At 40.9% G+C, this 25689-nt stretch overlaps 1 protein-coding gene across 2 annotated transcripts in view; it reads right to left on the minus strand.

The window, feature by feature from the left end:
* Positions 1-25689, minus strand: part of EGLN1 (egl-9 family hypoxia inducible factor 1) — a 243618-nt gene that overhangs the window by 34885 nt on the left and 183044 nt on the right. The window contains exon 5 of one of the 2 annotated variants that reach the window (XM_063443385.1): positions 16933-17071. The exons of the other annotated variant lie outside the window; for it this stretch is intronic. Coding sequence (XP_063299455.1) covers positions 17052-17071 — 20 coding nt within the window. The 3' untranslated portion in view covers positions 16933-17051. Of the gene's footprint in view, positions 1-16932; positions 17072-25689 lie in introns of those variants that run through there. 2 annotated transcript variants of the gene reach the window in all.

The raw sequence follows: 25689 nt of genomic DNA on the forward strand, positions 1-25689 counted from the left end.
TTTTTGCATTTTTCTGTATTTATAATAAATAAGCATTTATGTATATATATGTTACATCAAATTAAAGCCCTTTCTGTCCTTTAAAAAACGGTATATAATATGCGTCGGTGCAATAAATTAGTCAAATGCAAGTTGCAGTTGAACGCAAACAGCAAAAAATGCAAAAAATGCCGTTGTCATTAAGTGAAAGACAAGCTTCCAAAGCTCTGTCCTTAAGGGGTTAAAGACACCCAGTGTTTACATGCTTTTTTCTTGCAAGTTATAGGGCTATAAGTACAAGTAGGATGTTCCTGTTTCAAAATTAACATTTTTAAGATGTATCAATAGTGACATTGTAACACTACTATCTGTCATAAATCTCTGAAAAACACCCCACATGTACATATTGTTTTTAAAGTAGACTTCCCAGGGTAATTATATAAGGATATTTTGACAATTTCTATGCAGACATTTTACCACCAATCTTTTCCAAACTTTGCATAAGTAGTTTTATTTTCTATTTTGCATACATTACAATTCAGCCATAAATTCACAGATCATGTTATGTGTTGCTGCCAAAAACACACTAATATGTGTTCAGCAACATCTCCTGAGTACACTGATACCACCCATAGGCTTGTCGGGTTGTTAGGGGGCTAAAAGGCCGTTTGGCAGGTGCGCATGTCCGTTTTTCAACTTGGAAGTTTGACATGTAGTCAACCTGCGCCCATGTCCTATTTGGGACATTTTTTAAGCCGAACAATGTATTTTACCCACATCAAACCATATATTTTTAAAAAGTAGACAACCAAGGGTATCTTAAATGGTGGTATGTTAACACTTTTCATGCATTGAATTCTACCACCAGCCTTTGTCAAACTTTTGGGTAGTAATTTTCTTTTGTGTTTTTTTTTTTTCTATATTTACACACATTGCACTTTAGGCATGAATTAACAGATCCTGTTATGTATCACTGCCAAACAACACCCCAATATGTGTTCAGCAACATCTCCTGAGTACAGTGATACCACCCATGCATAGGTTTGCTGGGTTGTTTTGGGGCTAAAAGGCCACAATAGAGACTTGCATGTCAGTTTTTCAACTTGATATATAGGTATGCTTGTCCTATCTTCAGTATGGTGTGTTTTTGCATCCCCCAGTTACCATGATGAAAGTATATATATATATATATATATATTTTTTTTTTATCAATTAGACATTCCAGGGTATTGTATATAGGGTGTTTTAACATCCTTCCTCCAACCATAGTGCTAAACAAATTTCAGAGAACGTGCATGGTGATCATTTTTGAATCCTGCTTTTTGATTTTAGTCTGCAAGTTATGTGTTACTGTAGTGAGAAAAAGTGGGGAGGGAACAGCGCTACAGTACTGATCACAAGGGGGGATAAAGCTATAATGTCTCAGAAGTTGTAAAGAATCGTGTGGAGATACCTCCAATTGCCCAGTAATATCCTACATGTGGGGAGTATTAAATACCACTGTATGCTGTTTTACCTAGAGCTGGGCTTAGCTCTAAAAATTGTAAGTTGGCACTTCTCCACGTCTGTGTTGTTCGTGATCCTTTCAGCATTACGGTTTTGCACTATTGGTCTCCCCCTTCTCTGCTTTTGTATTCCATATTCGACTACTGAGATTCCAAAGCAAGAATAGAAGAACAGTTTACTCAAGGTCTACACTGTACCTATAGAGACTTTTTTCACCTTCTTTTATTTTATTTTATCTAGCGCACCCTGTATTTGTTGTCTTAGGTTATGTGTTACTGCCAGAAAAAAAACAGTTTTCTTTCTGCAAAGTCCCCTGAGTACACCTATGCCCCCCATGCATTGGTTTGCCACAATTTTCCGGCAACAAATTTTGGACTTGCCCATTTTGGCTGAATATGCTTGCTTGCTTGCTTTGCTAGGCACATGTTGAGTGTGGTGCATTTTTCTATCCCCCAAGTTGAATTTATGGTTTGAAAGTATATACTTGTATAAAGTACACATCCAAGGTTTTGACTTCTTTCCCCCAACCATTTTACCCCAAAAATTCAGAGAAAGTGTGTGGTGGTAATTTTTTGAATTCTGTTTTTTATACACACATTGCTTTTAGATTTCTGTCAGAAAACTTTTTAACTTTCTTAACCAAATGTGCAGGTATCAAATGCCCCTTTGGCAGCAATCTCTAAACTCCTGCAAAAAGAATCAAATTGGAGATTTGGGGGAAGGAAACGGACTAACTAAAATTTTCGCTTTAAAAAAAAAATTTAAAAAAAATTCAGGAACAAGTATTACAAAAAGGTATGATTTTTTTTTTTTAATTCTTTTATTTTTGCATAGATACCGTATATTCTCGAGTATAAGCCGACCCGAATATAAGCCGAGGCCCCTAATTGTACCCCAAAAAACTGGGAAAACTTATTGACTCGAGTATAAGACTAGGGTGGGAAATGCAGCAGCTACTGGTAAATTTCTAAATAAAATTAGATCCTAAAAAAAAATTATATTAATTGAATATTTATTTACAGTGTGTGTGAATGCAGTGTGTGTGTATATGAGTGCAGTCAGGGCCGAATTAACATAGGGGCTGATGGAGCTGCAGCTCCAGGCCCAGGCCCAGGCCCATGGAATAGGCCCAATAAGAAAAAATAATATATATATTTTTTTTTACACACTACTCTTAGGTTTGCCATCTGACTGGTATTTTAAGGCAGAGCCTGTATTTCAGGCTGCCTGGCCGTGATGGTATTGCATTAAAACCGGCAATGCAAATATTTTTCTCAGTATAAACGGAGATTACTCTGCAATACCAGCACTGGCCAGTAGGGGTCACTGTGTATGGAGAGAGGCAGGGATAGGAAGTTACAGCATATCCCTCCCTGCCTCCCTCTCTCTTCTCACTGATACACAAGGGAGCAGCTACACAGCACAGGGCGTTCAGACAGCAACTCCCAGCCCGCAGAGACAGACCACAGCTCAGGGAAGTGAGGGATGAGGGGGAAAGGCACCAGGGAGACATGGGGACACTGAGACACTAGGAGACACATGGGGACACTGAGACACATGGGGACACAGACACTAGAGGACACTGTGACACATGGGGCGCTGTGAGACATAGACACATTGGGACACAGAGACGCTAGAGACACAGTGTCTCCATGTCTCCCAGTGTCCCCATGCCTCCCAGCCAGTGTCCCTAGTGTCTCAGTGTCCCCATGGCTCCCAGTGTCCCCATGTCTCCCATATGTCCGTGTCCCTATGTATCACAGCCAGTGTCCCTAGTGTCCCCATGTCTCCCAGTGTCTGTGTCCCCATGTCTCCCAGTGTCTGCATCCCCATGTCTCTGTGACCCTAGTGTCTGTGACCATATTTCTCCCAGTGTCCCCAAATGTCTGTGTCCCCATGTCTTCAAGTGTCCCCATGTCTGTATCCACAAGTTCCCTCATGTCTCCCAGTGTCCCCAAGTGTCTCAGTGCCCCCATGTCTCTCAGTGTCTCTGTGTCCCCAAGTATCCTAGTGACACGGGACACACTGAGACATGGGGACACAGGGAGAAATGGGGACACAGACACTGGGAGACTAGGGGACTGGGCGACATGGGGACACTGAGACTGTGATGCATAGGGACACTGATGCCAGGCTGGCCTTCCAATTCTTTGGACAGACATACCCCCTTTTTGGGCATGTCGCCCCTTTGGCAGTTCTGGTCACGTGATTCACGTCACTGGCCCACCCTTTTACCCCACCCATTGGCTTCCTGCTTCACTGGACACTTCAAGCAGTGAGTTTATTGACACAATCTGTTTTCTGCTGCCCCAATCAAACTCAACCTAAGGGCAACTTAATGTTATTTTTGGTAAAGCTTGTTCCCAGTGGCCTCATATCTTGATCAATCTTGAACAAGCTTAATATCTTGTTCTGTATAATCATTTCTTTGTCTAGATAGTACAGCAATGATACTTTATACTATAAGCAAGAGCTAGATACGTTCACCTAGCATGTTAACTCCACAGGTTCCGGGATTAACCAGTTACGATCCTACTAAACACTGAGATATGTAGACTTTCCGTGTAGCCATGTTTTTTCACATTCAAAAAAAAAAAAAAGTGCTGTTAATGATGCCATGATACTGTAAAACGTTTATTACTTCATCGGCTTGTACCCGCTATTGTGGCGATACAAGCGTGTGTGTTAAATCTCTGCACTGCAAAAATAAAGATTTAAAAAAAAAAAAAAAAAACATTGCAAAATGCCTGTAACCAAGTTATAGAAATTAATGGTACTATGGTTGATGGGAAATCCAGAGAGATGTATCCCCATTACATTCTTAGAAATGACTTGCTACATAGAGTGATCAAAGATGAGGGGCTAGAGATTGAACAACTTTTGGTACCCAGATCTTTCAGAAGGAAGGTGTTAGATCTGGCTCATTCTAACTTATTTGGGGGGCACCTGGGGGTTGAAAAAATGAGATTTTTCTGGCCTGGGGTATATGAAGAGGTCAAGAGGTACTGTGCCTCATGCCCAGACTGCCAACTAGCAGCCCCCAAAACTCACTTAACAGCACCCGAATCCCATTGCCTATAATTGAAACCCCTTTTGAGCAAATTGCTATGGATTTGGTGGGACCATTGGAAAAGTCAGCTAAGGGTAATCAGTACATTCTGGTTGTATTGGATTATGCCACACGCTATCCAGAAGCTATTCCGCTTTGCAATACGGCTTCCAAAACCATAGCAAAGGAATTGCTCCAGGTATTTTCTCAGGTAGTGTTACCAAAAGAGATTTTAACTGACCAAGGTACCCCTTTTATGTCCCGACTAATGAAAGAGCTATGCCAATTATTGCAAAGAAAAGCCTTGAGGACATCTGTGTACCATCCTCAAACCGATGGCTTAGTAGAAAGATTCAATAGAACCCTAAAACACATGTTGCGCAAGGTTGTAGGTAGAGATGGGAAAAATTGGGACACTCTCTTACCATACTTGCTGTTTGCTATACTGTAGGGAGAGGACTGGTAAAGCCGCAAATGACTAAGGTTGAGGAAATTGAAAATTGGCCACGCCCTCTAAGAAAGAAGCAGGCTAAAGCTTTTTGGGATTAGTTGGCTATTATAGACGCTTCATTCCCCACTTTGCAACCCGAGCTGCCCATCTCACTGATTTGATTAAAGCAAAGGTGCCAGATACAGTGAAATGGAATGATAATGCAGAAACGTCTTTTTACAGATTTGCGTACAGCTCTATGCATGCACCCCGTTTTTGTAGCCCCAGACTTTAAGAAGCATTTCTTTTTGCAAACCGATGCTTCCGATGTAGGCCTGGGGGTGGTACTATCTCAGATGATTGGTGATAAAGAACACCCAGTGCTATTTCTAAGTCGCAAGTTACTGCCAAGAGAGCAAAACTATGCGACAGTAGAAAAACCGTGTCTAGCCATAAAATGGGCTACAGAAACATTGAAATATTACCTGTGGGGAAGATCTTTCACCCTTATCACTGACCATGATCCACTACGGTGGATGCAGAACAATAAAGACAAGAATGCTAAGGTCACCGGTTGGTTCCTCTCTTTACAACCATTTAAATTCTTTGTAAAGCACAGGGCTGGTCTACTGCATGCTAATGCGGATGCATTATCTAGAGTGCATGACTTTTCGGCTAAGGCTGCTTCACACACACCAGTGTTAAGCTGGGGGGAGGATATGTGGCAAGGTCAGAGAGGCTTTCTATGTTAGTAATAGATTGGAGCGCTCTCTATTCACAGCATGATGGGGTTAATTGGTGGGAGTCACCCCTTGAATGTTATCAACCAGGTGAATGTAATTAACCAGCACTAGGGTTTTAAAAGGTTAGCCTCTGAAGTCTAACAGCTGGGAGAGAGGAGGCAGTTAAGCCTGAGACTCTGAGACAAAGGTACTGTGTGAAACCTGCTTAAAGGGCTGTATTTAATTTTGTTTAAAGCTGGGAACCAGATTAGCTGGCCAGTTGGATAGTTCGTAATACTGTTGTTTAGTAAGTCTCCAAGTTGGAGTAGGATTTATTTTCTTTTTGTTTTATTTTGTGGGAGAGCACAATCATGTATATATTGTGGAAAGTGACAAACTGCAGTACTATTTTATCCTGACTGTTGCATTTGAAGTTTATACATACAGTATATACTCTAGTATAAGTCGACCCAAATGTAAGTTGAGACCCCTGATTTTAACCCCAAAAAACTGGGAAAACTTATTGACTAGGGTGGGAAATGCAGCAGCTACTGGTAAATTTCTAAATAAAATTAGATCCCCCAAAAATATATTAATTGTATATTTATTTACAGTGTGTGTGTATATAATGAGTGCAGTGTGTGTATGTATGAATGCAGTGTGTGTGTGAGATGCAGAGCCTTGGTGGGGGTTTGGGCATTTTTATTTTTTAATATTATTATTTTAATATTTTTTATTATTTTAATTTTATTATTTAATGTATTTATTTTGATTTTTCGGCCTCCATCCCTGCTTGTTAGCTGGCCAGGGAGGGGGGCTCTTGTTCCCTGGTGGTCCAGTGGATGGCTGTGCAGTGGGGGGGAACTGCAGCTCCTGTCAACTCTCTTTTCTCTCCTCTAGTCTGGTCAGCTCCCCTGTAAGTCTCGCGAGACTTACAGGGGAGCTGACCGGACCGGAGGAGAGAGAAGGGAGCTGACAAGAGCTGCAGGAAAGGTAAGTTACAGCTCTCTGCCAGCCCCCAACAGGACCGCCGGGCTTCTAATGAGCCCGGCACTCCTTGTCTGTATTATGGCAATGTAAATTGCCATAATACAGACATTAACTTGAGTATAAGACGATTGGGGGTTTTTGTGCTGAAAAACTTCTTATACTCTAGTATATACGGTAATTAAAACCTGAGACTGCACCTGGGGAACAGAATCATGTATATAAATCATAATAATTCACCAAGTTTAGCACATCAAGATATTACCCAGAGATATTGACTTATCTTTGAAATAGAAATAAAAAAATGAATAATTATCTGCAACAATTAGCCAGAAATTTGTTATTGGTTACTGGGTGGAAGAAAATAATTAAGCCGACTATGTGTGTGAAAAACATTGTATATTTTGACTTGCGATATTTAGGTGTTTAGCCTCTGAAAATCGTAGCCAGCAGTGTGTGTTAAATCTCTGTGTGATTCTAATTGCCTGTCAACACCTGGTTTTATGACTCTAAGCTACATGTTCTGTGTTACATTCTGTGTAAAGCAGAACTCTGAAAGATTCCAATAACATTGCTGAATTAAATTCTAGAGGAAATATTTGTAAATAATGCATGTATCTTTTGAAAGTTAATCTAACTTTATGTTGCTGGATACTGTTGCTAATAAGCTATTTGATATAAATGTCTTGAAAACTTGTACAAATACTTGCTAAGTACCCTGCTTCTACTGGTGGATAGTTTCTATGTAGACTAACATCCTTAAGATGATTTAGAAATTATCATTAATTGTGGTTATATGTTGTCATATTTTAAAACTATTGTTGTACCCAAATATTAACGGATTGTCTTGCATATTACATATTATTATTTGTTACAATAAATTATATTTTTATAGAATGGTTGTGATTAATGTGTTTAAAGGACCACTATAGGCACCCAGACCACTTCAGTGCCAGGTCCCTCTAGTTTTAACCCTGCAGCTGAAAACATAGCAGTTTCAGAGAAACTGCTATGTCTTACTGAGGGTTAATCCAGCCTCTAGTGACGGTCTCACTGACAGCCGCTAGAGGCGCTTCCGCGATTCTCACTGAAAATAACGCTGGACATCCACAGGAAAGCATTGAGTAATGCTTTCATATGGGCTGTTTGAATGTGCACGCAGCTCGTCGCCCCCAGCAAAGTTCCCCAGCACAGAGAGAGCCCGGGGCTGGAGAAAGGTAAGTGGCTGAAGGGATTTTAACTCCTTCAGCCCAGCGGGAGGGGGGCCATGAGGGTGGGGGAGGACCTTATGACCCTGTAGTGCTCCTTTAAATTCAAATCCTTTAATATAAGTACTCAAGGGTCTATAAGAGTTAAAACAGTGGGTAACTTTGTTTTAAAGGAACACTATAGTCACCTAAATTACTTTAGCTAAATAAAGCAGTTTTAGTGTATAGATCATTCCCTTGCAATTTCACTGTCACTTAGGAGTTAAATCACTTTGTTTCTGTTTATGCAGCCCTAGCCACACCTCCCCTGGCTATGATTGACAGAGCCTGCATGGGAAAAAAAAAACTGGTTTCACTTTCAAACAGATGTAATTTACCTTAAATAATTGTATCTTAAGCTCTAAATTGAACTTTAACCACATACAGGAGGCTCTTGTAGGGTCTAGCAAGCTATTAACATAGCAGGGGATAAGAAAATCTTAATTAAACAGAACTTGCAATAAAGAGAGCCTAAATAGGGCTCTCTTTACAGGAAATGTTTATGGAAGGTTGTGCAAGTCACATGCAGGGAGGTGTGACTAGGGTTCATAAACAAAGTGATTTAACTCCTAAATGGCAGAGGATTGAGCAGTGAGGCTGCAGGGGCATGTTCTATACACCAAAACTGCTTCATTAAGCGAAAGTTGTTCAGGTGACTATAGTGTCCCTTTAAATCAATCAAGGGGAAACCGTGCCAAAATATATAAAAAATAATTATATTAATAAAAACATTGAATTCATTTTTGATACTTAAAAAAAATATTTTTTTTACACCATAAATATCCTCACAACATAGCTGTTTGAACTACTCCGGTTTTATTTCTTTGGTTTTATTTTTATACATTGCGATCATATCCCCTCTGAGGTACCTTTTTTTTACTAAAGAAAACAAATGCAGTTTTTTAATTCTATTTTTTTTTTAAAGAATAAGGTTTTCACCCCCCTTGTTAATTTTGTAGCTTGCCTCTGCACTTTTTCTAGTTCTGCAATATCCTTATTCAAAACTGGTGCCCGGAATCGTACCACATACTCAAGATGGAGTTTTACCATTGATTTTTTAAAAAAAGGCAAAGTTATATTTTAATTATGTAAATCAATAACCATTTTTATATAAAACAGCACCTTACAACCTTTTGCAATGGCACACCGGCATTGCATACCTTGCATAGTTTGATTAATTTGATGCTATCCCTAACTCAACACCAATTAATGTATAAGTGGCTTGCAGGCTCCTTATTGTAAAATGTATGACATTTTTCTTTACTGAATATGATCTGCCCAGTCCACCAATGTATCCAAATCCTTCTGTAGAGAAGTTATTTTATGTTCTAACTATTTTTCTTGCCATTTGACCTATAAAACAAATGATAACAGTGCAATATTGACAAATAATCACATAATTATCAGTTACACTCACAGGTAAACTTGATTTAAACGCTTTAGGGGTGCCACCTTCGATAGTAGTAGATAGTAGTATTTAACATTATCAACGTAATTGTTGTAAGGTATTGTAATGGATGGTTGAAAGAGGAAGCAATATATTTATATCAAGTATTGAAAAATTAAAATATTGTAATGTAAATAAAAAAATGTGTGTGTGTGTATATATATATATGTGTGTGTGTGTGTATATATATATATATATATATATATATATATATATATATAGTTAGTAAATAACTTAAAGTTTGTAATTATATGATCCGATTTGATATGACAATATATATTGTTTGTTCCCCTTTCAGAATATTATGCATTTTCTAAAAATGGATTACATTCACTATTTAAGTTGTATACATGGTCACTAAGGTATACTAAGCAGGTGGTGGAGGGGTTAAAACAGGACTTTGGTTTTGTCATTTGTAAATCATTCAATTGCTAGGGTATCGAAATAGCAGGAGATCCTAATAAAACAATGGAACTTTTTTGTCATTAGTCAAAGAAACGGATAGAAAGTAAAGGAAATGGAAGGATTTGGAGATTTCTTGGTGGGGGAGGGTAAATACGGTAAAATCCTATATCCTCCCTAAATGGAACTACATGTTCAATATGGTTCCTTTAGCATGTCCAAATAGTTGGCTTCACATTTCATAGATTCTAATCAACAAGTTCATATGGCATGGTAAACTGCCACAAATTAATCAAAAAAGATTGGCACTTAAACTTAAATTGGGAGGATTGGGATTACTTCTCTTAAAAAAAAAAATATCAACAAGCTTCTAGCTTGTCACATGCCCATATCACGCAATCAGAAAATGTTAAACAGCAAGTTTGGTATAAAATCGAACATTCTATGATTCCATTTTTGAATCATAACAACGATATGGGTATATTATTTTGGCAAGTCAGAAGAAACCACCGGGGTTCACCTTGTGTGTAAATTTAAAGTAAAATTTTCCAAGATATATTGAAGCAATGGAAAAATATCTAAAAATTCAGAACAAGTCTTTCATTAAACTATATTGCAGCTAATATATGATCTAGCTTTAAAGAGTTGGATGGAGAGGGGCATTTCCAAAATAGGAAATTTAATGAGAGATAATATTAAAGATTTCCATACATTGAACAAAGAATATAGTTTAGCTATAATTAGATTTTTAATTACCTAAGAATAAAAGGGTTTCTGATCAAATCTGTCTCCGAACTCAGAAAGGCTGAATGTACTGGGAAAATTAATGGAAAGAACATCTTTAAAGAGGTTGTTGGGTACTAGAGATCCGGAACTACTCATTAAACCTATTCTTGAGAAATGGGCCTCAAATTAAAGAAACACTATAGTCATCTAAATTACTTTAGTTAAATAAAGCAGTTTAGTGTATAGATCATTCCCCTGCAATTTCATTGCTCAATTCACTGTCATTTAGGAGTTAAATCAATTTGTTTCTGTTTATGCAGCCCTAGCCACACCTCCCCTGGCTATGATTGACAGAGCCTGAAGGAAAAAAACAACTGGTTTCACTTTCAAACAGATGTAATTTACCTTAAATAATTGTATCTCAATCTCTAAATTGAACTTTAATCACACACAGGGGGCTCTTGCAGGGTCTAGCAAGCTATTAACATAGCAGGGGATAAGGAAATCTTAATTAAACAGAACTTGCAATAAAGAGCCTAAATAGGACTCTCTTTACAGGAAGTGTTTATGGAAGGCTGTGCAAGTCACGTGCATGGAGGTGTGACTAGGGTTCATAAACAAAGGGATTTAACTCCTAAATAGTAGAGGATTGAGCAGTGAGGCTGCAGGGGCATGTTCTATACACCAAAACTGCTTCATTAAGCTAAAGTTGTTCAGGTGACTATAGTGTCCCTTTAAATATTACAATTAGTGGTGAAGACTGGAGAAAAGCCTGGAATGAAACCTATAGTAATATCTATTGTCTTAATTGGTCGGAATGTCAATATAAACTCTCTAATTGTTGGTATTTAGTTCCATCCAGATTGTCAATCTTTTTTCCAGATAGTATCTACACCTGCTGGAAATGTGGGGACCGGAAAGGTGCTTATTTACATATGTTGTGGAATTGCCCACCGATATGTAATCTCTGGAATATGATTAACACCTTAAGGACACATGACGTGTGACATGTCATGATTCCCTTTTATTCCAGAAGTTTGGTCCTTAAGGGGTTAAAAATAAGCTGTTAAATACTGACGAATACGTTCAGTAATTTTACCCCACACCTCTTTCTATTACAAATTAATGCCAAACAGATATTTGGCCCTAACACTCATTTAGTGTTACATTTTCGGTTAGCCGCTAAAACGTTCTGCTGCCTGACCGGTTTGGCAGTGGGCCAGTAATGGTGTGGGGTGGCTTTTCTTTGGGGGGCCGCACAGCCCTCCATGTGCTAGTCAGAGGTAGCCTGACTGCCATTAGGTATCCAGATGAGATCCTCAGACCCCTTGTGTGACCATATGCTGGTGCGGTTGGCCCTGGGATCCTCCTAATGAAAGACAACGCTAGACCTCATGTGGCTGGAGTGTGTCAGCAGTTCCTGCAAGACTAAGGCTTTGATGCTCTGGACTGGCCCGCCCGTTCCCCAGACCAGAATCCAATTGGGCACATCTGGGACATCATGTTTCGCTCCATTCACCAACGTCACGTTGCACCACAGACTGTCCAGAGGACATAAGGAAGAACGCCCACCTACCCAACAATGACGGTAAAGAAATGTGTATATGCAAAAAAACAAACCATTGTAGGGACCTTGCCGTTTGACCTATAAAACAAATAATAACATTGGCCAATATTGCCAAATAATCACATAACGCAAATTATCAGTTGCACCCCTTTATATCAAGTTTACCTGTGAGTGCAACTGATAATTTGCGTTGTTATCATTTGGTCCCTAAAATAGTTTTTTTTGCATATAAACATTTGTTAAAATAGGTTATTGTCTAGGAGATAACCTTGGGAGGCTGTGACCTATAAGTTAAGTAATATTTTACTTTCACTGATGTCAGGTGAAATTATCACATTTTGGTACAAAGTATTTATCTTACCTAGTTTTTGTGTGATATGCAAACCAATAACATGATTTTCATCTAAACCAACAGATTTAAATTTTAATAGTAACCTTTTTTGTGGAACTGTATTACAGGCTTTCACAAAATCCAGGAAGATCACATCAACAGGAACACCTCAATTTATATTTCTACAAACCTCTTCGTAGAACACAAGTTAGTTTGGCATGACTTGTCTTTCATAAAACTGTTAATACCATCTGGGGCTTTGTTTCTATTAACTTTATATAATTCCTGTGCACTATATCCTGTGTTTGTTTTCTTTATGCTGGATTTTTTGGTTTCATGTCTTTATTACATTCCTGGAATTACCAGTCTCCTGGATTCCTTTAAATGTTTTTTTAAAGGTTTTTTTTTTTGTTGCCACACCCATTTCTTTGCCATTTATCCTTTTGTTTCAGCGTGTTCCTGCTAGCAGTGGTCTCATTCCTCTGCTCTTTTCCTTGCAGGTAAGTACTGTGTGTGATTTATTGTTGTACTTTTAGTCATGCATATCTAGGCAGTTAGGAGCCACCATAATTGGAGTACTTTGGCGCAGTGGTGGGCTGCATACATCTTGGCCATGTATGTATGTCTAAATCTAACTGCATTTCGGCACGTTTCATCTTACTATGAAGACTTCCTCCGCAGAAACACAATTTTAGCAACTGATCAATGATTTGGCATAAAGAATATGATCTCCACATAGTGTTTTAAACAGTTTTATCCACCCACGGAACGTCTACTAACAAATCCGTGCTATTACCTATACACCTGTTATTGTTCAGTCTGATAAATTAGGACTTCTTTGGCACCAAATTCGTTAATCTAGACTGTCATATGCAATGGAACAGTCCTTTTGGGAAATCAGCTTCATGGAAAGGAAAAATGCGTTCCAAAATGTGTGTAATCCACGTAATGTACTCAGTACTCCTTTGATATTGGAACACACATGCATTTGAGGTGCCATTTATATCAGTCAACATTCATATAGGGGTGCTTCAGTCCTGCACCTCAATGGTTCAAAGTATGCATCTCCCACTTCACCAGTCTCATATGAATAATATCCAAACCATAAAGGAAGGAGAAAGAGTGTCACATATTCAATTAAAATGGATACATAACTTAAGAATAAATAGGCCTGTTAACTTATTTCTAATGATTACTGCACAGAAAAGAGAAATGTGCCTGTAAACATCCTTCTTCAAATTTTTTTTTTAACCCCTTAAGGACACATGACATGTGACATGTCATGATTCCCTTTTATTCCAGAAGTTTGGTCCTTAAGGGGTTAAATATATATATATATATATATATATATATATATATATATATATATAATGTAATAAACATATTGACAATGCACATTAATAATACATGAGCTTTAACAACAGAGTCTACATATATAATGGAAAAAAAAGTAAAACATTTAACAAATACTTTTTTAGAAATGAGGAAAAATAAGAAAATATACAAAAATAATTTTACATGTAAAATTGTTAAATATATTTTTAGTTATTTAATATTTTATTTACAAAATGGAAGAAAGTTGTTGCAATATTAACAGTATATATTTACATAGTATGGTTAAATGGGTATCATAACTAAATGTGCTTCGGCCATTTGTTCAGTTTTCATTCCATTCTTGTTTTAATATAATATTTTCCCGAGTGAGTGGAAAATGAATCTGATTTTTTTTTTATCTATAGTATTTTCACACTCAAACACTCAACTTTTCCACTTGAAAGAAAAGAAAAAAAGGAAAAAGAGAGGGACAAAGAAAGAGGAAAGGAAGAGGGAAAGAAGAGAGGAGGACAAAGAGAAAAGAAAAGGATATAAGGAACGATCAGAAGAGAACAGAGATAAACAAAGGAAGAAGAATCATCCTAGTGACATTCAGATATATATCCAACACTATTATGGCACCTAAGAAGGAAAAGATGATTGTTACAGACAAAAACAAGTCTAAAAATACATTCTATTCGCCTAAAACCCAAGAAACGGGCAAATCAGTATCAAGAAGCTCGACTGGAGCCAATAAAGATCACATGGAGATAAACACAGTGAATTTAACAAAAGAGGAAGAAATGCCTAATGAATCTTTTACGCAAGATTCGCTAACTAAAATGATGGACAACTTATACAAAATAATAATAAAAAAAAATCTAGACTAACACAGAAGAGTTAAAAAAAGTACCCAACTTAGGAGAGAAGTTGTCTCAGCAAGCAGACACATTTGCTAAAATTCAGAATGATTACATACAGATGCAATCAGAAAAGATCCAGTTAAAATCTCATATTCAACATCTAGAAACAAAAGTTACAGATCTCAAACATCGCTCAAGACGAAAGAACCTTAAGATAAGTGGTATTCTAGAAAATGTTTTAAACCAACAACTGGAAACTGTCAGGATATTTATATCGGCAGACATTTTGTGCTATGATAGAAATTAAAAGTGTATATATAAGTGTCACTCAGAACAGAGCAGACTCCATTTTGGATTTCAGGCTAACAAAGAGACACCTAATGCCTTTTTGTAACTAAACACTAGCCTGAACTAAGGAATGCATTATATAAACAAGGCAATGAGTCTAACAGAGAAGGGGGGATGGAATACTCTTCTTAATGTTAGCTTCACACAAGAAAGCCAGACACCAGTGACCAGATAAGACTCAGTAATTAATTTTACTTTCTAAATTTCACAAGGTCCCATTGTAAAGTAAAAGGTGAGACTGAGTTTACAACTGTCATTTTAGAAATTACGACAGAAATTGCCGACACAAAGACTGAGACAAATGCTTTGAACTGACAAGTAAACTTAAAGGACCACTCTAGGCACCCAGACCACTTCAGCTTAATGAAGTGGTCTGGTTGCCAGGTCTAGCTAGGTTTAACCCATTATTTTATAAACATAGCAGTGCTATGTTTATTAATGCCTTCCCCAAAATCCTCTAGTGGCTGTCTCATTGACAGCCGCTAGAGGCGCTTGCGTGATTCTCACTGTGAAAATCACAGTAAGAGCATGCAAGCGTCCATAGGAAAGCATTGTAAATGCTTTCCTATGCGACCGGCTGAATGCGCGCGCAGCCAGCCGACGGGGCGGAACGGAGGAGGGTCGGAGGGAGAGATCTCCCCGCCCAGCGCTGGGAAAAAAGGTACGTTTTACCCCTTTCCAGAGCCGGGCGGGAGGGGGACCCTGAGGGTGGGGGCACCCTCAGGGCACTCTAGTGCCAGGAAAACTAGTGCTTTCCTGGCACTAGAGTGGTCCTTTAAATTATAGGTAGTCATATAGATAAGCCAAATTACGCCAAAAACGTCATCAGGAAAAGTTAACTCTTTCCTGGATAGGAAGGTTTAGTGAGACGAGACTGCCCTCTATGGACCAAATACCTAAATTGCCATATGCAGGGTGACCCCTAATGACATACAGAAATCCTGGCCCTTTAAAAAGTAAAGGAAGCAAGGAGTCAGAGAGAGAAGCAAGTAAGTCGGAGAAGGGTCAGATGGAGTTTGGGCTTTCAGATTCGGACATGCAGAGAAATCTATGACAGATATTCACTCTGGGACTAACATACATTCAAACTCTCTTGGATCCAACTCAAGAAACACTTAGAATTTTACTCTTACTTTCTAAGCAACACTATTTTCACTAATACTTGCATACCTCCATGCAATCACTCAATTCCTGGGACTATCTAAAAGCATCTGATGAAAATATCTACTTAACTGGTAAATATGCTGGTTTTATTTAATTAATCTAAATTAATTAAAATGTTTCTAATAGCATGATATATGACTGGATAAATCACGGTCAGATTTCGATATTTAGAAATCTTAGTTAACTAAAGAATATATAGTTATAAACATTCCATTCTGCAGGTGGAATTAAAAGTAATTATATATATATTAGGTGATATCACATGTTAGCATACCGTTGTATTTATCCAGGTGTATTGATTTGCTCTAAAATAAGATCTGATCTTTTTAGGCAAATTAAAATTCGGCTTATAGAATCTAGTAGATTACTCTTATTGGATGGTTCCAGGAAATGATTAATGAGCGGGTTTAAATGTTATTTTAATTAAAATTACATGAGAATATGTATTACATGCCTAGGAGGATCTAACCAGCGTTGAAAGGGTTACTCAGTTGATCTGTTAGCCAAAGTTTTATGGCCTTTTGCTGTGCTGTGTGAAGACTTTCTTTCTCTGTGAAGCCCCTCATAAATCTTGTCTTGACAATTGCTGTGTTAACCATTGGAATGTATAGCCATGCCATTGTATTGCATATTCATGTTATACTAAATATTCATTGATTATTATCACGCATGTTACATATTATTTAATTTGTCACAATAAATTGTATCTATTTTTATAACAAATTGTGATTTTATTTGTATGGAATACATTTCACTTACATGATAACGATCTTTGGGATCTAGAGAATTGAAATAGTGGGCAATTCTCAACTGTTTACTATTATCATCCCATAAATATCCCCACAAAACCTATTTATTAAATCTTTTTTTCATCAGTAACGGATTTATCCCCATACAGCCCTCACCCACTAGAGAGGTTTCATAGGCAAAGAAAGCCAAAAGAAATTTCAGCTCCTAGAGATGTCATCGTCAGATTTGCAAATTACTATCTGAAAGACAAAATTATAAAAGGAATTAGGGGCAACCCACTCACAGATGAAAAATTCTGAGATATCAGTTTACTTTTCAGATATATTGGTGGCTACTATGAGAGCGAGAAGACTCTTTCAAGACGTGACAACTATATTAAGGCAAAAGAAATTCATATACCATTAGTGATTTCCGTTTAAACTCATAATACATGACGGCAAACCACATTTTTTCACTAAGTTATCACAAACAAAGGAACAACTCAAGATTGGGGCTTTAACTAAATAATTGTTATATGCTTGTTTGTTTTTCTTCTTCTCTTAACCCTTTAAGGACCAAACTTCTGGAATAAAAGGGAATCCTGACATGTCACACATCATGTATCCTTAAGGGGTTAAGTACCTAATTTTACACAAATAAATTTAGATGTCAAGATAAGTCACAAAAGAAATTGAAACATTAACTATATAAATGAAGCACTGTTTGGTCTGGTTTCTATTGTCATAGACTACTGCCTCTAGCTCTTAGTGCAGCCCTTACCTCCTTCACCATCTATAGCTGGTATAGCTTTCTCCCACAAACATGAGACAAGGCTCTATGTTGAGGATGCACTCGTTTTTTTTAATGGGACCACGCACAGCCTTTTATGTAAATCCCCATGCAAAGGGTTTCCTAAAACATATTACAGGTGCATTCCCGCTGGATCTGAGAGGAGACTGCTGCAAAATACACTTAATTACATTATCTCCCAAGTCCAGAACATATACATGTAATACCCCCCCAAAACATACATTTTACAATCAGGTACCCCCCAAGTCCTATATTCCCGGACAGCCTGTATCTGAGCGCTCAACATATCCAGCAAGCGCTCAGATCCCGTGAACGCAGCTGAAACGCCACATGGGTAAAGTTTAGACCAACTGCACGCAAGGCACCTGCCCAAAATAGTTCCATAGAATTGGGCTGTACGGTCTGTCTCTTCCGGGGGTACGGAATACAATAAAATACTGAACTGAACTGTTTGTGCCCCTCCCACCGAACACCTTTTAGTTTTGAGGAATTTAACCGAACCTAGGTGGAGGAGAAAGTTTCAGCAGTGTTCGGGCAGTCGAGTATCCGATTTTGGTTTCATACATTCAACATTCAAAAACCACTGTATGTGTTTACGGCTAAGATGCCGCAGCTATGTGTTCGCACATACGAATGGCGACCACCAAGCCGAACACTTAGAATGCTGTAGTTATTGCAGTTAATGATGGTGGTTTCATCAGAGTCCATAGAGATGTTTAAACTCCAATTGGATAAATACTTGCAAAAATATAACATACAGGGATATAATTTCTAATAAGTGGGGTAATAACTGCTTGATCCAAGGAGACATCTTACTGCTATTTTGGGGTCAATAATGAATTTTTTCCTAGTTTGTTGCAAAATTGAAAGCGCTTCAGATTAGGTGTTTTGCCTTCTTTTGGATCAACAGCAAAAACATATGTAAGGAACTTGATGGATGCAAGTCTCTTTTCAGCTATGTAACTATGTAACAATGCAATGGGGTGATGACAGATGAACAGGGTCAACAAGCAGCACATTTCGTATACGGGTGGTCTAACAGTTTGTGAGTTTATTTGATATGCGAACAAAATTAATGTAATTAGTTCCGTGCACCCTATTTACGAACCAATAGGCAAAATAAATAATCCAGGGACAGGGGGACCGCCACAGATATAATTAAAGAATCTATCACAATAATGATACTAGATGTACACAAATCTGAAGAAAATTAAATAAAAGATCATTAACTATTTATTAGAAATATACTTATACATTGTAAAAGGAAGAAGAAGAAAAGGGAAACAAAAGGGTAACCTATGCATACACAAAAGTAATATGAATATAAAAGTGAATTAGATGATTTAGGTGATCCTCTCACTTTTTTTTTTTGGACTGGGAACGGCAAATAGGAGGGAAAGAAGGGTTGGGTAGAATAATGAGGGATAAAAGACAAGGCATGAAGGGAAAAAATATCAAGTATAATGGAAACCAAATAGAATCAGAAATATTTTTTATAAGTAACTTTTTTTTTCAGCTAGCTAGCACCCTCTGAAAGTGACCCAAGTTAAAATTAGGTCAGATCAGGAATGAGATTTCCAATAACAGTAGAATTAGTCGTGTTGTGTGAATGGGGAATGGATGTTTTATATGTTAATAAGAAAAAAGATGAAGACGCATGGGTCAATAGCAGCTTGACTCCAAAAGCCCACAACACAGAAGGACTATGTGGGTAGTGGAGGTCATAAACCCCAAATTAATTATAGAGAAAAAGAAGACCTTAGCGGACTAGAAGAGTAAAGGGCAAACTGCTGTTCCGCTAATAGCCCACCCAGGAGTATCCACAGCAGTAAGGGTGACTCAAGGGGCACACTATGTATAATCAAACAATCTTTATTATTTTTTGTAAATATAATTTTTATTATTTTCAAATAATTTTTCAACATGTGGTAAGTAGCATGTCGAGACTCGCAGGTCCCAAATAAAACTTTCGATAGGTATTATCAGCAGTTGTATGAATTCACAGTGTTTCATGGGCACATGCGCCTCTATGTAGTAGGGACTCGCAGGACCCTTGCGAAGTACATATGAACTGTTGCCCTTTGGCTTATATAACATTTCGGTTCATTTTAGAACTGTGTGTAGGTTCTGAGTTCTCATCCCTAATTTATCCCAGCTTCTTGAATCGGTGAGTTCATTTACCCTCATTAGTAGCTATATCTCATATCCTTTGTATTATGTCTGTGTGTGTGTGTGTGTGTGTGTGTGTCTTTATTGTTGTGGTCCTCATCTGATTGTAGCGTGTGGTGGGTCCCGGGACTGCCGGGGTCCGAGCATCCTCCGCTCCGTGGCCCTGTCTTTCGCGTATGTCCCTTACGTGTTTCGTCCCTCGTCCTAGGAATGTGTGATGTGCCTCCTGTTCCCTTCTATGGCGGGGGTCCGAATTTCCTGTTGGATGTGTGTCCCATCCCCTCTCTACTATGCCTGTCAGGGGTTATGTGTCGCGTCTGTCTTGAAGGACGTCCTGGATGTAACCCTCTCTTTGGTGGTGTGTGGGGTTAGTATGTGTTTGGGGTCTCACCCCTCTATCTAAGCGGGGGGTGGGGTCCCAGTCTCGGCATTTTGAAGTTATGGTGTGGTGTCTCTGTGTTGGGGATTCGTTCCCTCCTGCGGTCTGTGTTCGTGAGGCTGTTGCATATTAAAATCATGGTAGAGTTGTAATCATCTCTTGGAAATCTGATGTGGTAGATTTTAGTATCCAGTGTGTCCAGGTGTTGAGGTATTTTTGGAAGGTGTCATTTGCTGTGTTGTGGAGTTCCTCAAGGGATCTGAGGGGTGACTGGTTGCTTCCAGAATTGGGGTATCAGTGCCTTGGCTATATTCAGAATGCGGATAGTGAGTGATCTTTTGTATGCGCTCCTAGTGATCTGGGTGTGATGTAGCAGCATTGCTGCCGGGGTGAATGGTGGCGGATCATCTGTGTATTGGCAAATTATTTTGTGTATAGTTTTCCAGTAAGGGGTTATCTTGTTGCAGTCCCACCATATATGTAAGAGGGTGCCCTGTTCCTCTTCGCATCGCCAGCATTGGGGGGAATGTGTCGGGATTCGTGTGTGTAGTGTTGCGGGAGTGTAGTACCAGTGGGTCAATAGCTTGTATGCCATTTCCTGTGTCTTACTAAAGCTTGAACAGTGATGTGTGAGATAGCAAATTTTTTCCCATTCACCTTTGTCCATTGTGTGGCCTAGTGCTGCCTCCCATTTCCCCATAAATCATGGTTGTTCTGTTGGCGTAAGTGTTAGTATGAGGGTGTATAGGACGGAGATTCCATGTGCCAGTGGGTGAGGGTCCATGCAGAGGGTCTCGAAAGTGGTGGTTGCCCTCGTCAGTATGGGACCCTGAGGGAGGGAGGCTATGTAGCTCCTGATTTGCCTGTATTTGAGGTGTGTTAAGAAGGTGTGTTCAGATTGTCCCCGTAGGTCGTCTATGGTCTTAGGGCCTCTAGGTGTGAGTACATGTGTAAGTCTGGGTAGAGGGTCTTGGATTAGATCCTTGAATGCTCTTGGGTCTGTTCCGGGGGGGGGAAGTCGGGATTATAAGTGAGTGGTAGCAGGGGGGTGGGATAGGTGGTGAGGCAGTGTTTCCCTTTGGCGTGTTTCCATTCCCATAGAGTCGCTTTTGTGTAAGGGGAGTGTGTTGCGTGCCCTATCGATGTCTCAGGTGGCAGCCACGGCAGCACTGCGACCGGGAGTCCCGCCTCATGTTCCTCCGCCTGTTTCCATAGTTTTTGTGTGCCCGATTTGGTCCATTCCACTATCCGTAGAAAGTGGCATGCCCTGTAGTACAGGGTGAAGTCCGGCAATGCCAGACCACCTCTGTCCTTTGGCTGCGTCAGAAGAGCATGGTTAACTCTGGGTTTTTTCCCATTCCATACATATCGGATTATTGCTGTACGTAGTGCGGCAAAGTATGTGCGTGGGATCAGTATTGGGATAGCCTGGAATAGGTAGAGCAGGCGCGGTAGGAAGTTCATTTTTACCACCTGAATGCGGCCTAACCATGATATATGGGGGTGTGCCCATTCCTGCATCTCTGTGCGCATTTTCGTTAGTAGGTCAGTAAAGTTTTCTTTAAATAGGTCCCCTACCTTCCTTGTCAACCAGACTCCCAGGTACTTGAGCTTCTGAGACGCCCATTGGATCGAGTGGTGGTGGCGCAGGGGTTCCGCCCTTCGTTCAGGGATGCTTATGTTTAGTATGAATGATTTGTTCAAATTGATTTTCAGATTGGAGAGCCGCCCGTATTCCTGCAATGTTTTAAGTATATTTGGGAGTGATATTTCGGGATTAGTCACGTAGAATAGTAGGTCGTCAGCGTAGGCCGCGACCTTATGGTGGGTCGACCCCGTCCTCATCCCCGTTATGTCAGAGTTGTTTCTAATGGCCACCAGTAGTGGCTCCGGGGCCAAGACGAAGAGGATCGGGGACAAGGGGCATCCCTGACGTGTGCCATTTAGTATGTTGAATGGTTCCGAAAGGGCCCCGTTTACAATCACCTGTGCGGAGGGTTGCGCATACAGGGCTTCTATGCATCCCCGGATGCCCGGGCCCAGGCCCATGTGGGTGAGGGTCCGGAATAGGTATTTCCATCCCACTCTGTCGAAGGCCTTCTCCGCGTCCGTGGATAGCAGGAGAAGGCCTCCGGTAATGCGTGTACCGCTGTGCATCAATGTGAGGGTGCGCATGGTGTTTTCTCGTGCCTCTCTCCCTTGTACAAATCCCACTTGGTCTGGGTGTACCAGAGTGGGTATGTATGATTGTAGTCTATTCGCTAGTATTTTAGTCAAGAGTTTGAGGTCGTTGTTTATTAGGGAAATAGGGCGGTAGCTTCCGCAGTATTCCCTATCCTTTCCTTCCTTTGGGATAATAGTGATGTGCGCTGCCAGGGATTGCTTGGGGAGTGGATGATCCTCTTTTATGGCGTTAAACGTCATTATGAGTGGGGCATATAGTATGTCTGCGTATGCCTTATAATAGCATAGTGGTAAGCCGTCTGGGCCTGGGCTTCTGCCCGTTTTCGTCTGTTTCACTGCTTTGGTCAGTTCTTCTAATGTTATCTCCCTGTCTAGTATTTCAGCCGTGTCCCTGTCTATTGTAGGCGTTGAGTGGAGCGTCAGATATGCATCGATGGAATCCGTCAATCTCGTGTCTGCCTGGTGTGTGTGTGGTCCGTGTAATGCGTACAGATTAGCGTAGTATGCCCTGATTGTTTCCTGTATCTTGCAAGGCAGTCTGTGTAGTGTGTTCTTATCGTCTCGTATGCGGTCTATGTACGTCTGTTGTCTGCGTTTGGCTAACATCCGTGCCAGTAGCCTGCCACTTTTGTTGCCGTGTAGTGCGAAAAAGGCGGTATGTCGCAGCGCATCTCTGTGGTATCTTGTCTGGAGCATTTTGGTCAGGTCCCTGCGTAGTGTGAGTAGTTGACTTTGCGATTCGTGCGTCTGGTTGGCTTTGTTCAGGTTATCGATCTCCCTAATTTTTGTCAGAGTGTCTGCCATGGCTGCCTCCCTTTGTCTCTTTAGTTTAGCGCTTTTTTGAATGAAATGGCCCCTGATCACGCTCTTGTGAGCTTCCCACATGATCGTCGGGGATGTTTGGGATGGGGTGTTTGTGGCAAAATATTCACGGAGCGCCGTGTCGATTTCCGCTTTTACCTCCGGTATGGAGAGTAAGTGTGGTCTGTAGAGTGGGGACGTTATCGTGAGTGTTACGGGGGCGTGGTCCGACCAGGTGGCCGCGCCGTGTTCTATTCGTAGGGCGAGTGGGAGGTGGTATTGGGTCATAAAAAAGTAATCTATTCTGGTATAAGAATTGTGGGGGTGGGAGAAGAACGTATAATCCCTCTCGTCTGGGTGGTGGGCTCTCCAACTGTCTACTAGTTTGTATTTGGATATGAGGCGTTTGAGTGTGTTCAGGTGTTGTGTAGGTATGTGGGATGTGCCTGTGGACGTGTCCCATTTAGGGTCTAGGGCAATGTTGAGGTCCCCTCCTATGATCAGTGTACCCTCTGTAAATCCCTGTATCTTGCGGAGTATTCCGGCTAGGAATTTGTGATGTCTCTGGTTGGGGGCATATATGTTGGCGAAAGTGTATGTCTGACCCGCTATCGTTCCCTTTAGGAGAACATATCTCCCCTCCCGGTCCGTCTGTAGGCCCCGTTCCTGAAATGGGATTCCTCTGTGTATCAAGATTGCTGTTCCCCTGGCCTTCCCCCCGTGATAGTCACTGTAGTAGCCCGTGGGATAATGGTGGTTATGTAGCTTCGGTCTGGCTCCCTCTTTGAAGTGCGTCTCTTGGATAAATACTATGGATGCCCTAGCGGCATGGAAATCTTTCAGGGCTGTTGACCTCTTTTCAGGTTTGTTCAAGCCCCTTGCATTTATGGTTATTAGTGTGAGGTTAGCCGGGGTCAACGACATTTTGAGCTGGGCCTATTTGGTCCTCAGTCCCGGCAGTCCCGGGTCGGAAGTTAAATTGAGTATGTGTTGTGTTTGAAGGGTTTGTGAGTGTGTAGTGTGGGGTATCCGCCTTCTATTCGGCGTTAGGGTATTAGCGTCTCGGTGGTCGTGGGGGTTCTTGGCCGCCCCTGGGTGTTAAACTTCGACCCCTTGTAAGTGGCGCCTGTCCCTCGTGGGTGTGGTTGGAAGGCCTAGGCCTCTACGTGTGTATGGAGGTGTCCTGGTTGCTCGCTCCGCGAGTCTCTCTCTGGTGTGACCTAGTGTCTCTCACCTAGTCCCTCGGTGTCCCCCTTGGGGCTCTGTATGATTGTGTAAGTGTCACTTATCCTCGCCAGTGTACAGGTGTGACATTAGCAACGTATACCATGTAACCTTATAATTAACATGAAGTAAAACAGTAACAATGAAAACAATAACATGCATTGTCAATTATTAGCCATAGGCCCTCTTAGTTTGTCTTTCGCATCCTATCTCCTCCGCTCACCTATGGAGGCGTCTTTAAGCATTTATCGACCCGTCCCCCTCCCTCTGGGGTCCCCTTTTTCCTCCCATGTCTACCTATCGGCTCCCCATTCTATCTGTTAAAATTCGGTCATATATAAGTACCTTTCGGCTCCTGTTTAGCCGTCCTGTAGTTGAGCCCTTGGATAGCTAATTTCCTTTCTCCCCCAGCCCCTCCCATCGCTATGATGCAGCCCTTCATCTTGTGTCCTATTTAGAGATCGTACCCTGTTGCCCTTCCTCTTCGTCTTTTGTGTTACTTGGGGCCCAGTTCTATCCGCGTGTGTGTGCCAGAGGTCCGAGCGAGGCGGGCCCCCGCACCCCCGGCCTGCTCCTACCCAGGTCATCACAAGGCCCTTATGAGGAGGGGACGGTTGCCCGTCCCGGTCATTTTCCCCCCTCCCCGCATCCCTGAAAGCTGGCCCCTGATTATCTTCGAGCCCTTGTTGCCTGTCCCTCCCGCCCCCCTCCCCTCGCCCCCCCCCCCCGTTTTGGCACTCAGTGGGTAGTTAGCGATTTGAAAGCAGGGTTACATATGAGCATTAAGAGTCTCTCAGGCCTATCGGCCAGTAAAGTGTGATACTTGCGATTAGTGGTGCGGGTCATGGTGCCCATAGCAAAATGTCCTTGCGTCATAGTCCTTGGGCCTTCAATATGCATGTGTAGGGCATGTTCCTGCATGTAGAAGATGCGTTCTTGTGCGACAGGTAGCCCCAAGTTTGTGTAGGTTGTGCCGAAGTTCTTCACGGTCTGTATAAATCCGGTGGCGGGGAGGGATTGAGTTCAGCAAGGTGGAGTGAGTCCCCAGTAGAAGAGGCCGTGTCGAGTCAAGTCAAGTCCTGATAATGGCTGGCTTTACCCCCTTCAGAGGCCACGTGGGCCGGTCGCTTGTTGTCGAGTGATCCTTGGGAGCTGGTTACTTGCCATTCGTGGCTTTGGGCCCTGGGTGGGTGTATAGAGGACTAAGGGGTCCGGCCATTGTAGAGGGGCTGGTGTGATCTGGAGTTCTCTCCCCAGTTCCTCTATGTCGGCATGGTCCTTTATCATGTATGGGCCACGATGCGTGTGAAC

The sequence above is a fragment of the Pelobates fuscus genome, chromosome 2 (assembly GCF_036172605.1).
Source record: "Pelobates fuscus isolate aPelFus1 chromosome 2, aPelFus1.pri, whole genome shotgun sequence".
Taxonomy (NCBI): domain Eukaryota; kingdom Metazoa; phylum Chordata; class Amphibia; order Anura; family Pelobatidae; genus Pelobates; species Pelobates fuscus.